The sequence below is a fragment of the Cervus elaphus genome, chromosome 5, assembly GCF_910594005.1.
Source record: "Cervus elaphus chromosome 5, mCerEla1.1, whole genome shotgun sequence".
Lineage (NCBI taxonomy): Eukaryota > Metazoa > Chordata > Mammalia > Artiodactyla > Cervidae > Cervus > Cervus elaphus.
In genome coordinates, this window is record NC_057819.1 from 107,978,344 (window position 1) to 107,990,408 (window position 12,065).

General features: G+C 39.2%; 1 protein-coding gene across 9 annotated transcripts in view; it reads left to right on the plus strand.

Annotated features, from left to right (window-relative positions):
- Nucleotides 1-12,065, plus strand: part of SPAG9 (sperm associated antigen 9) — a 154,426-nt gene that overhangs the window by 101,737 nt on the left and 40,624 nt on the right. For all 9 annotated transcript variants that reach the window (XM_043904127.1, XM_043904129.1, XM_043904131.1 and 6 more), the window contains one exon: nucleotides 9,030-9,151. In XM_043904127.1, coding sequence (XP_043760062.1) covers nucleotides 9,030-9,151 — 122 coding nt within the window. The remainder of the gene's footprint in view (nucleotides 1-9,029; nucleotides 9,152-12,065) is intronic.

Sequence of the window (12,065 nt, forward strand, 5' to 3'; positions counted from 1 at the left end):
CTTCTATCTTTCCCAGCATCAGGGTCTTTTCAAATGAGTCGGCTCTTCGCATCAGGTGGCCAAAGTATTGGGGCTTCAGCTTCAGCTGAATGAATATTCATCCAATGAATATTCAGGGTTGATTTCCTTTAGGATTGACTGATTTGATCTCCTTGCAGTTCACAGGACTCTCAAGAGTCTTCTCTATTACTACAGTTTGAAAGCATCAATTCTGTGCTCAGCCTTCTTTATGGGCCAGCTCTCACATCCATATATGACTACTGGAAAAACCATAGCTTTGACTAGATGGACCTTTGTCCACAAAGTAATGTCTCTGCTTTTTAATATACTCTCTAGGTTTGTCATGGCTTTTCTTCCAAGGAGCAAACGCCTGGCTGCAGTCGCCATCCCACAGTGATTTTGGAGCCCAAGAAAATAGTCTTTTACTGTTTCCATTGTTGTCCTGTCTATTTGCCATGAAGTGATAGGACCAGATGCCATGATCTTAGTTTTCTGAATGTTGAGTTTTAAGTCAGCTTTTTCACTCTCTTTTACTTTCATCAAGAGGCTCTTTAGTCCTCTTCACTTTCTGCCATAAGGGTGTTGTCATCAGCATATCTGAGATTATTGATATTTCTCCGAGCAATCTTGATTCTAGTTCATGCTTCATGCAGCCCGGCATTTTGCATGATGTACTCTGCATATAAGTTAAATAAGCAGGGTGACAATATATAGCCTTGACATACTCCTTCCCAATTTGGAACCAGTTTGTTGTTCATGTCTGGTTCTAACTGTTGCTTCTTGACCTGCATACAGGTTTCTCAGGAGGCAGGTACGGTGGTCTGGTATTCCCATCTCTTGAAGAATTTTCCATAGTTTGTTGTGATCCACACAGTCAAAGGCTTTAGCCTAGTCAGTGAAGCAAAGTAGATGTTTTTCTGGAATTCTCTTGCTTTTTTGATGATCCAGCAGATGTTGGCAATTTGAGCTCTGGTTCCTCTCTGCCTTTTCTAAATCCAGCTTGTACATCTGGAAGTTCTTGGTTGTTCACATACTGTTCAAACCTAGCTTGGAGGGTTTGGAGCATGACCTTGCTAGCATGTGAAATGAGTGCAATTGTGTGGTAGCTTGAGCATTCTTTGGCATTGCCCTTCTTTGGGATTGGAATGAAAACTGACCTTTTCCAGTCCTGTGGCCATTGCTGAGTTTCCAAATTTGCTGGCATATCGAGTGCAGCACTTTAACATCATCATCTTTTAGGACTTGAAATAGCTAAGCTGGAATTCCTCAACTCCACTAGCCTTGTTTTTAGTGATGCCTCCTAAGGCCTACTTGACTTTGCACTCCAGGATGTCTGGCTCTAGGTGAGTGATCACACCATCGCAGTTATCCAGGTCATTAAGATCTTTTTTTGTATGTGTATTTCTTGTATGTGTATGTATTTATTTTTTGCATGTGTATCTTTATTGTATGTGTATCTTCTGTGTATTCTTGCCACCTCTTCTTAATATCTTCTGCTTCATGTCATCTTGCTTCTTGATTTATGCCTTTGTTTTGGCAGAACATATTCCTACTAGCCTTCCTGGAAAAGACTGTTTGCAACTAAGTTTTTTGAGAACTTGAATGTGATATATGTCATTTAAAGGGATGATTCATAGTTTGATTGGATACAGAATTCTATATTGGAAAATCTTTGTAAGTTTTTCTTCAGAATTGTGAAGATATTAATTCATTATCATGGTCAGTTTGGAGTGTTGCTATGTGGACTCTTGCTTTTTTATATATATTCTTTGTAAGTTTTAGGATCTTTGTCCCTATTTGTTGTTGCTCTGTTTTTTCCTTTCTAAAAATTCATGATGATGTAGGGGTCTTCTTCTGTATCTGAGGTAACGTGTTTCATCTGCAAATTTTTATTTCCAGTTGAGAAATTTTTTCTTTATTTCTCTTTGTCTTCTCTCTTTCTGGAACTATTAGGTAGATACTGAACATTCTGAACCGATACTCATAAATCCCCTTTCCCTCTTTTTTTTCTATCTCTTCTATTTTTGTTGTAATTTCTGGATGATTTCCCCAACTTTATCTCTCAACTGTCAACATTTTTTTTCCTTAAAAGCTTTTTCTTGGATGGTTACTTTTTTATAACATCCTACAATTCTCTTGTGGATGTAGCTTTATTATGAAAATAAAATTATTGTGTTGTTTGTTTTTTTTTTCCCCCAAATTTTTGCTGCTGTTTGCATTCATTGTCTCCTTTTATTCTGAGTACCCTATCACAGTCCATGACTTTAGGGCTTTTAATTTTATAATGGAGGCTTTCTTTGGATATCTGGTGTTTTTTGGCTGTTTTGCTCATACTTACGTAAAAGATTAAAAAGACGTGGCCTGACTACACAGAAGAATTATATACAGAAAAGGTCTTAGTGATACAGATAACCACGATGGTGTGGTCACTGACCTAGAGCCTGACATCCTGGAGTGCAAAGTCAAATGGGCCTTAGGAAACATTACTAAAAATAATGCTAGTGGAGGTGATGAAATTCCAGCTGAGCTGTTAAAATTGATAAAAGATGGTGCTGATAAAGTACTGTACTCAATATATCAGCAAATCTGGAAGACTTAGCAGTGGCCACAGGACTAGAAAAGGTCAGTTTTCATTCTAATCCCAAAGAAAGACAGTGCCAAAGAACGTACAAAATACTGTATATTTGTGCTCATTTTGCAATGTAGTAAGGTTATGCTCAAAAGCCTTCAAGCTAGGTTTTGGTCATACATGAACTGAAAACTTCTTTAACTCAATGAAACTACGAGCCATGCCATGTAGGGCCACCCAAGACGGATGGGTCATGGTGGAAAGTTCTGCCAAAACGTGGTCCACTGGAGAAGGGAATGGCAACCACTTCAGTATTCTTGTATGGTGAACCCCATGAGCAGTATGAAAAGGCAAAAAGATAGGACACTGAAAGATGAACTCCCCAGGTCAGTAGGTGCCCAATACTCTATGGGAGATCAGTGGAGAAATAACTCCAGAAGGAATGAAGAGACGGAGTCAAAGCGAAAATAGTGCCCAGTTGTGGATGTGACTGGTGATAGAAGTAAAGTCTGATGCTGTAAAGAGCAGTATTGCATAGGAACCTGGAATGTTAGGTCCGTGAATCAAGGCAAATTGGAAGTGGTCAGACAGGAGATGGCAAGAGTGAATATCAACATTTTAGGAATCAGTGAACTAAAATGGACTGGAGTGGGTGAATTTAACTCAGATGACCATTATATCTACTATTGTGGACAAGAATCCCTTAGAAGAAATGGAGTAGCCATCACAGTAAACAAGAGTCCAAAGTGCAGTACTTGGATGCAATCTCAAAAACAACAGAATGATCTCTGTTTGTTTCCAAGGCAAACCATTCAATATCACAGTAATCCAAGTCTATGCCCCAACCACTAATGCTGAAGAAGCTGAAGTTGAACAGTTTTAAGACGACGTACAAGACCTCTAGAATTCGCGTCCAAAAACAATGTACTTTTCATTATAGGGGACTGGAATACAAAAGTAGGAAGTCAAGAAATACCTGGAGTAACAGGTAAATTTGGCCTTGGAGTACAGAATGAAGCAGGGTAAAGGCTAATAGAGTTTTACCAAGAGAACAGACTGGTCATAGCAAACACCCTCTTCCAACAACCCAAGAGATGACTCTACACATGCACACCACCAGATGGTTAAAACCGAAATCAGATTGATTATATTCTTTGCAGCCAAAGATGGAGAAACTCTATACAGTCAGCAAAAACAAGACCGGGAGCTGACTGTGGCTCAGATCATGAACTCCTTATTGCCAAATTCAGACTTAAATTGAAGAAAATAGGGGAAACCACTAGACCATTCAAGTATGACCTAAATCAAATCACTTATGATTATACAGTGGAAGTGAGGAATAGATTCAAGGGGTTAGATCTGATAGATCAAGTGCCTGAAGAACTATGGACAGAGGTTCACGACATTGTACGAGAGACAGGGATCAAGACCATCCCCAAGAAAAAGAAATGAAAAATGGCAAAATGGCTGTCTGAGGAGGCCTTATAAATAGCTGTAAAAAGAGAGATGAAAGGCAAATGAGAAAAGGAAAGATAAACCTATTTGAATGCAGAGTTCCAAAGAATAGCAAGGAGAGATAGGAAAGCCTTCCTAAGTGATCAGTGCAAATAAATAGAGGGAAACAACAGAACAGGAAAGACTAGAGATCTCTTCAAGAAAATTAAGAGATGGGAATTCCCTGGTGGTCCAGTGGCTAAGACTCTGCGCTCCTGATACAAGAGGGCTGGGTTTGATCCCTGGTCAGGGAACTAGATCCCACATGCCACAACTAAGACTCTATGCAGTCAAATAAATAAAAACAAATGTTTAAAAAAAAAAAAAAGAAAATTAGAGATACCAAGGGAACACTTTGTGCAACGGTGGGAACAGTAAAGGACAAAAACAGTATGGACCTAACAGAAGCAGAAGAGGTTAAGAAGAGGTGACAAGAATACACAGAAGAACTACACAAAAGAGATCTTCATGGCCCAGATAATCACAATGGTATGATCACTCACCTAGAGCCAGGCATCCTGGAATGTGAAGTCAAGTGGGCCTTAGGAAGCATCACTATGAACAAAGCGTGGAGGTGATGGAATTTCAGTTGAGCTATTTCAAATCTTAAAAGATGATGCTGTGAAAGTACTGCATTCAATATACCAGCAATTTTGAAAACTCAGCTATGGCCACAAGACTGGAAAAGGTCAGTTTTCATTCCAATCCCAAAGAAAGGCAATGCCAAAGAATGCTCAAACTATTGCACAATTGCACTCATCTCACACACTAGAAAAGTAATGCTCAAAATTTTCCAAGCCAGGCTTCAATAGTACGTGAGCCATGAACTTTCAGATGTTCAAGCTGGATTTAGAAAAGGCAGAGGAACCAGAGATCAAATTGCCAACGTCCGCTGGATCATCGAAAAAGCAAGAGAGTTCCAGAAAAGCATCTTCTTTATTGAGTATGCCAAAGCCTTTGACTGTGTGGATCACACAAACTTTGGAAAATTCTTCAGGAGATGGTAATACCAGACCACCTGACCTGCCTCTTGAGAAATCTGTATGCAGGTCAGGAAGCGACAGTTAGAACTGGACATAGAACAACAGACTGGTTCCAACATCAAGGCTGTATGTTGTCACCCTGCTTATTTAACTTATATGCAGAGTACATCATGAGAAACGCTGGGCTGGATGAAGCACAAGCTGCAATAAAGATTGCTGGGAGAAATATTAATAACCTCAGACATGCAGATGGCATCACCTTAATGGCAGAAAGTGAAGAAGAACTAAAGAGCCTCTTGATGAAAATGAAAGAGGAGTGTGAAAAAGTTGGCTTAAAGCTCAGCATTCAGAAAACTAAGATCATGGCATCTGGTCCCATTTCTTCATGGCAAATAGATGGGGAAACAGTGACAGCTTTTTTGGGGGGTGGGCTCCAAAATCGCTGCAGATGGTGACTGCAATCATGAAATAAAAAGATGCTTGCTCCTTGGAAGAAAAGTTATGATCAACCTAGACAGCATATTAAAAGGAAAAGACATTATTTTGCTAGCCAAGTTCCATCTAGTCAAAGCTATGGTTTTCCCAGTAATTACGTATGGATGTGAGAGTTGGACTATAAAGAAAGCTGAGCGCCGAAGGATTGATGCTTTTGAATTACAGTGTTGGAGAAGACTCTGGAGAGTCCCTTGGATATCAAGCAGATCCAACCAGTCCATCCTAAAGGAAATCAGTCCTGAATGTTCATTGGAAGGATTGATGCTGAAGCTGAAACTCCAATACTTTGGCCACCTGATGCAAAGAACTGACTCATTGGGAAAGACCCTGATGCTGGGAAAGATTGAAGGCAGGAGGAGAAGGGGACGACAGAAGATGAGATGGTTGGACAGCATCATCAACCCGATGGACGTGAGTTTGAGTAATCTCCAGGAGTTGGTGATGGACCGGGAGGCCTGGTGTGCTGCAGTGGATGGGTTTGCAAGGAGTCAGACACAACTGAGCGACTGAACTGAACTGAAAACTTCCAGATGTACAAACTGGGTTTAGAAAAGGCAGAGGAACCAGAGATCAAATTGCCAACGCTAACTGGATCATAGAGAAAGCAAGGGAATTCCAACAGAACATCTATACTCCTGCTTCATTGACTATCCTAAAGCCTTTGACTGTGTCGATCATAACAAACTGTGGCAAATCTTAAAGAGATGGGAGTGCCAGACCACCATACCTGTCTCCTGAGAAACGTGTAAGTGGGTCAAGAAGCAACAGCTACAACTTTAAATGGAACAGCTGACAGGTTCAAAATTAGGAAAGGAGTACTACAGGGCTATATATTGTCACCCTATTTGACTTACTTGCAGAGTACATCATGCGAAATGCTGGTCTGGATGAATCACAAGCTAGAATCAAGATTGCTGGGAGATATATCAACAGCAGATATGCAGATTATATTCCTCTAATGGCAGATATGCAGATTATATTCCTCTAATGGCAGAAAGTGAAGAGTAAAAAGAGCCTCTTGATGAGGGTGAAAGAGGAGAGTTAAAAAGTTGACTTGAAACTCAACATGCAACTAAGATCATGGCATGCAGTCCCATCACTTGATGGCAAACAGAAAGGAAAAAAGTGGAAGCAGTGATAGGTTTTATTTTGGGGGGCTCCAAAATTAGTGTGGATGGTGACTGCAGTCATGAGATTAAAAGACTTTTGTTCCTTGGAAGGAAAGCTATGAGAAACCTAGACAGCATGTTAAAAAGCAAAGACATCACTTTGCCAGCAAAGATCTGTATAGTCAAAGCTTTGGTTTTTCCACTAGTCATGGATGGATGTGAGAGTTGGACCATAAAGAAGACTTGAGTCCTGAAGAACTGATGTCTATGAATTTTGTGCTAGAGTAGACTCTTGAAAGTCTCTTGAAATACTAGCAGATCAAACCAGTGAATCCTAAAGGAAATCAACCCTGAATATTCATTGGAAGGACTGATGCTGAAGCTGAAGCTCCAATACTTTGGCCACCTGATATGAAGAATTGCTCATTGGAAAAGACCCTGATGCTGGAAAAGATAGAAGGCAGGAGGAGAAGGGGGTGACAAAAGATGAGATGGTTGGATGGCATCACTGACTCAATGCACATGAGTTTAAGCAAGCTCCGGGAGATGGTGAAGGACAGGGAAGCCTCATGACCTGCAGTCTGTGGAGTTGCAAAGAGTCGGACACAACTGAGCGACTGAACAACAACAAAGTTTTGGCACTTGTAAAGAATCTGCCTGCCAATGCAGGAGGTGTAAGAGACGTGGGTTCTTTACCTCAGTTGAGAAGATGCTCTGGAGTAGGAAATGGCAGCCCACTCTGGTATACTGGCCTGGAAAATCCCATGTCCAGGAGTCTCGTGGGCTACAGCCCTTCAGATCACCAAGAGTTAGACACGACTTTAGCGAGTGAACAACAAGTAAATGATATTGATTCTTCAGTTTTCTGCCTATAACATTTGACCTTGGCTTCTGTTGTTCAGGGAGTAATGCCAGGAAAAGGGAGGTCTCACTGCTCTGGAGGGTTGGATTTAGGTTCTCATACTGCTTCTTGTACTTACTATCATCCCATCCCTCTATCTTAATGTTTCTCTTGCAAACTTTTGTCTGCAGACTTCTGGTTACGTCAGTTCCTAAGCTTTTCATGAATTTTGGCCTCATACTGACTTTCTCTCTAAACGCTTCTGGGTTAAGTTTCAGCTTAGTCTGGTCAGTTAAATCAGTTTCAAATGTTTACCCACATGTTTTTCCATCTTATAGAATTTTGTTCATGTTATGTCTGCTGTAGTTTCTTTTTCTGTTCTCTCTGTCCTTGTGGGCATATGCGTTTTAGATTCTTTTACTGTCATTTCAGTTGCATTTTTGAATTATTGGGTGATAAATTACTATCTCCACCATATTTAACTGGAAATCTTATGCAGACTTTTTTCTATTAATGTAACATTAATGCTTAGGCACTCACATTTCCCCGTTCTCCCATACAGCTTCAAAAAGGGCTTACATGCCCTGTATTGCAACTTGCTTTTTAAAAAGGACCTCTATATAATGGGTTTCTTTCGTTTTTAAAGCTCTATTTTAATGTTTTTAAAGTTAAAATTTTAAACTTTTAGATGTATACGTAACTTATTTCATCTGTGCCCTTTTAATGAGCACTTGGATTGTTTCAAGTTTTGCTGCTCTTACCGTCCTTTTACATAATAATTGCCGTCTTGTGACAGAGCTTTTGTAAGGTTTTTTATTTAAAAAAAAAAATTTTTTTTTCCGCCCATACCACACTGCTTGCAGGATCTTAGTTCCCTGACCTGGGCCACCACAGTGAAAGTGCCAAGTCCTAACCAGTGGACCACCAGGGAATTCCCTGTAGGAGTATTTTAGACATCAAGTCCTTGGTCACTGGGTAATTTGCATTTTAAATTTTAGTAGATCTTGCCAAGTTGCCCTTAAAAGAAAAATAAAATGGTGGTTCCAGTTTATACCCAGATAACATAGATCGTGGTAAAGATCATGGATTCTGAAGCCTGGCTGCCTAGGTTTGAGTTCTGCCTCTGACTCATTTGCTGGATGATTTTGGCAAATGCCATAACCTCTTTAGTTTCCTCTTCTGTAAAATTGGAATAAGAGCAGCAGCGCTTTTGTAGAGTAGATGTGGTTTTAATAAGGTGATCTATGAAAGGGCTTAGACCACCGCCTGAACAATGCAGAATAGTGCACTCTCTCAGCTGCTGTTTTTGTGTCTGCTAGGATCTCATCACAAAAATATTCTGTATTTTCTTCACTAGTTTTCTCTGTGGAATATAATGAAAATTTCTTAGGAAACCTGTGAGAAATTCTTTTAAATTATATTTTACATTAAATATTACAGGTTAAAATTCTTATGTAACTTAGCCTTTTGTATTCATTTTGCACTGTTAAAAACATCTTTGACATATCTGTTGATTTGGTTTTGTTTTTGTTGCCTAGCACTCCCACCAAAGGCATAGAGAACAAAGCTTTTGATCGCAATACAGAATCTCTCTTTGAAGAACTGTCTTCAGCTGGTTCAGGTCTAATTGGAGATGTGGATGAAGGAGCAGATTTACTAGGTATGATAGTTTATCTGAAATAGTATCATACTGTTTTAAAAATAGATTTTTAAAATGATACAATGGAACATTTCTTTAAAATGTCCCTAACTGGGGCTTCCCTGCTGGCTCGGTGGTAAAGAATCCGCCTGCCAATGCAAGACACCCTGGGCTGCCCCGTGATCTGGGGAGATCCCAAGCGCCACGAAGCAACTAAGCCTGTGAACCACAACTACTGAGCCTGTGTTCTAGAGCCTGGAGCTGCAGCTACTGAGCCCCATGTGCCTTAGAGCCCGTACTCCACAAGGGAAGCCACCACTTGAGAAGCTTGTGCACTACAACTAGAGGGTAGCCCTTGCTTGCCCGCAACTAGAGAAAAGCCTGCAATGCACATCCAGGACCCAGCACAACCAAAAATAAATTAAAAAAAAGTCCCTAACTGTCCAGTGGGGCAGAGTTATTGTGCTTTTAAGTAATTAGTAGGAATGTATTCTTTGAAATCATGAAAGTTTTAAATGAAAATGTCTTCACCTATGGATGCATTTAGAATTGAATTGCTTTTTAGTTTGTATTTTGAATTCACATACACAATTTATTGAACTCCTTCCTGCTATGTTCTGAGAACAGTATTACATGTAAGAAACACAGTGATATATGTATACATGTGGTTATATATAGATGTATAGATTTTATGGGTTGATGGATAGTTACTTCCTGGCTTAAATAGAGTTCATTACATTCACTTGACTTTTCTGAGATTTCACAGAGTATTCTGTTTTAGCTTCTTGAGAAATATTGTAGAGTTTGTGTTGTTGAAGATTATCTGGTTTGAAAAGGATACTGTATTTGGCTCTTCTACTGTTGATCTGGTTTGTTGTTGCTGTTCAGTTGCTAAGTCTTGTCTGACTCTTTACAACCCCATGGACTATAGCCTGCCAGGTTCCTCTGTCCATGGGATTTCCCAGGCAAGAATGCTGGAGTGGATTGCCATTTCCTTCTCCAGGGGATCTTTCTAACCCATGGATTGAACCCTGGTCTCCTTCATTGGCAAGCAGATTCTTTACCACTGAGCCACCAGGGAGTGAATGACCTTTGCCAAATATCTTAACATCTCTGGGCATTAGTTTCTTTGTGTATAAAAAGAAAGACTTGAGCTCTAATTCAGGGGTTGAATAGGCTGTGACTCCTGGATTATTTGTGGGTACAAATAAAGTTTTATTGGGACACAGTCACACTTTTTTAAACATTTTATCTTGATTTTGGGCTTCCCAGGTGGCACAGTGGTAAAGAATCTGCCTGGCAATGCAGGAGATGCAAGAGACGCAGGTTCAATCCCTGGGTCAGGAGGATCCCCTGGAGGAGGAAATGGCAACCCACTCCAGTATTCTTGCCTGGAAAATCCCATGGATAGAGCAGCCTGGCAGGCTACAGTCCATAACGTCTCAAAGAGTTGGTCAGGATGGAACACACACACACACACAGACACCCACACACAGTAGTTGCTTTTGCCCCACAATAGCAGAGTTAAGTTGTCCTTAACAGGGATTATATGGTTTACAAAACCTAAAATATTCACCATCTGGGCCTTTACACAAAAAGTTTGCACCTGCTCTAAGTGATCTTTATAGTTCCTTTGAACAGTAATTACATGAATGAGATTTCCCTGAAGGTCCAGTGGTTAAGACTCTGTACTTCCACTGCAGGGGTCATAGCTTCGGTCCCTAGTCGGTGAACTAAGATCTTGCAACTTGCACCATGCGGTAAAAAAAAAAAAAAAAAAGTTTACATGAATCTGACTCCTGTCAATTAGCTTTGATGTGCCTTTCTTTATAACTTAAGACTTTATAGAAATTGAATACATTATAGTATTAAAAATCTATGCCTTTGGAATGGATTCTGGTCTCCAAACATTTTTTGTATCCCTTAGTAATTCAGTATAGATTACACAGTTCTTAAAAGGTGCCGTTTGTCAATCTTGTGGATATAGAGAGGTGTTGCTTGCATTCATTTATGTCAAATTTATTGATTACCAGTTATGTCCTCAATAAGTATTTTTTGAAGGAAACACAGTTTCTGTCTACAGAGAGCTCATAGGCTTTTTTAAAGTAAAAGAGATTGAAAGTACATTAATAAACTTAGTCAGGTATAGACTCCTACCACTAAAGTTTAAGTAAAACATTGGAAGCTTTGAATGAACTTGCATTTTTCAAGGATGTCTTAAGGATTAATTCTTAAGAAGCACTCCATTTTTACATTTAAATTTATGCTCTAACTAACATTAAATTGTTAACGTTACAATGTGCATGAAAAGTTCCTTTTAAGATTTGACATAAGAAACTGATTTCCTGCCAAAATTGAGGAACAGATGCAAAAAAAGGTTAGAAAAAAGAATTTTTAATGTTTAAACACAACTCAAATTTATATACAGTAAAGCACAGTTTTTTGTTTTGACAAATGCATAGAATTGTATAGCCACCACCAGAATTAATATATATCACCTCTCAAAAAATTCCTTCATGCTTCCCCTTGGTAATTTATCAGAGTGAAGTACTTTCTAAATGTACTTTTAACCCTCTGCTTCCTTATAATCCAGTATTGAATAATATCATTATTGAGGTTGGTGGCCCTAAACTTAGTTTCTTGTAAAGATATAAGAAGCCACATAATGCTTAGAAATAATTGTCATCTTTTAAATAAAATATTTTTCCGAAAGCTTCCATTCTTTAAGTCAGAAAATTAAGCATAATAAATAGCTTAAAACAAAATCCTGATTTCCTTTCCACTTTGAAAAAAAGAAATAAACTGTAAACTACTCTCTTTTCCCTTTTGCAGATATTTATATATTTACCTGGAAAATGTTCCAGATTTGAAGTTTTAATATATTACCTTAAGTGATTTAAGCGTATATGAATACTTTTGGTCAAAGATGTTAAAT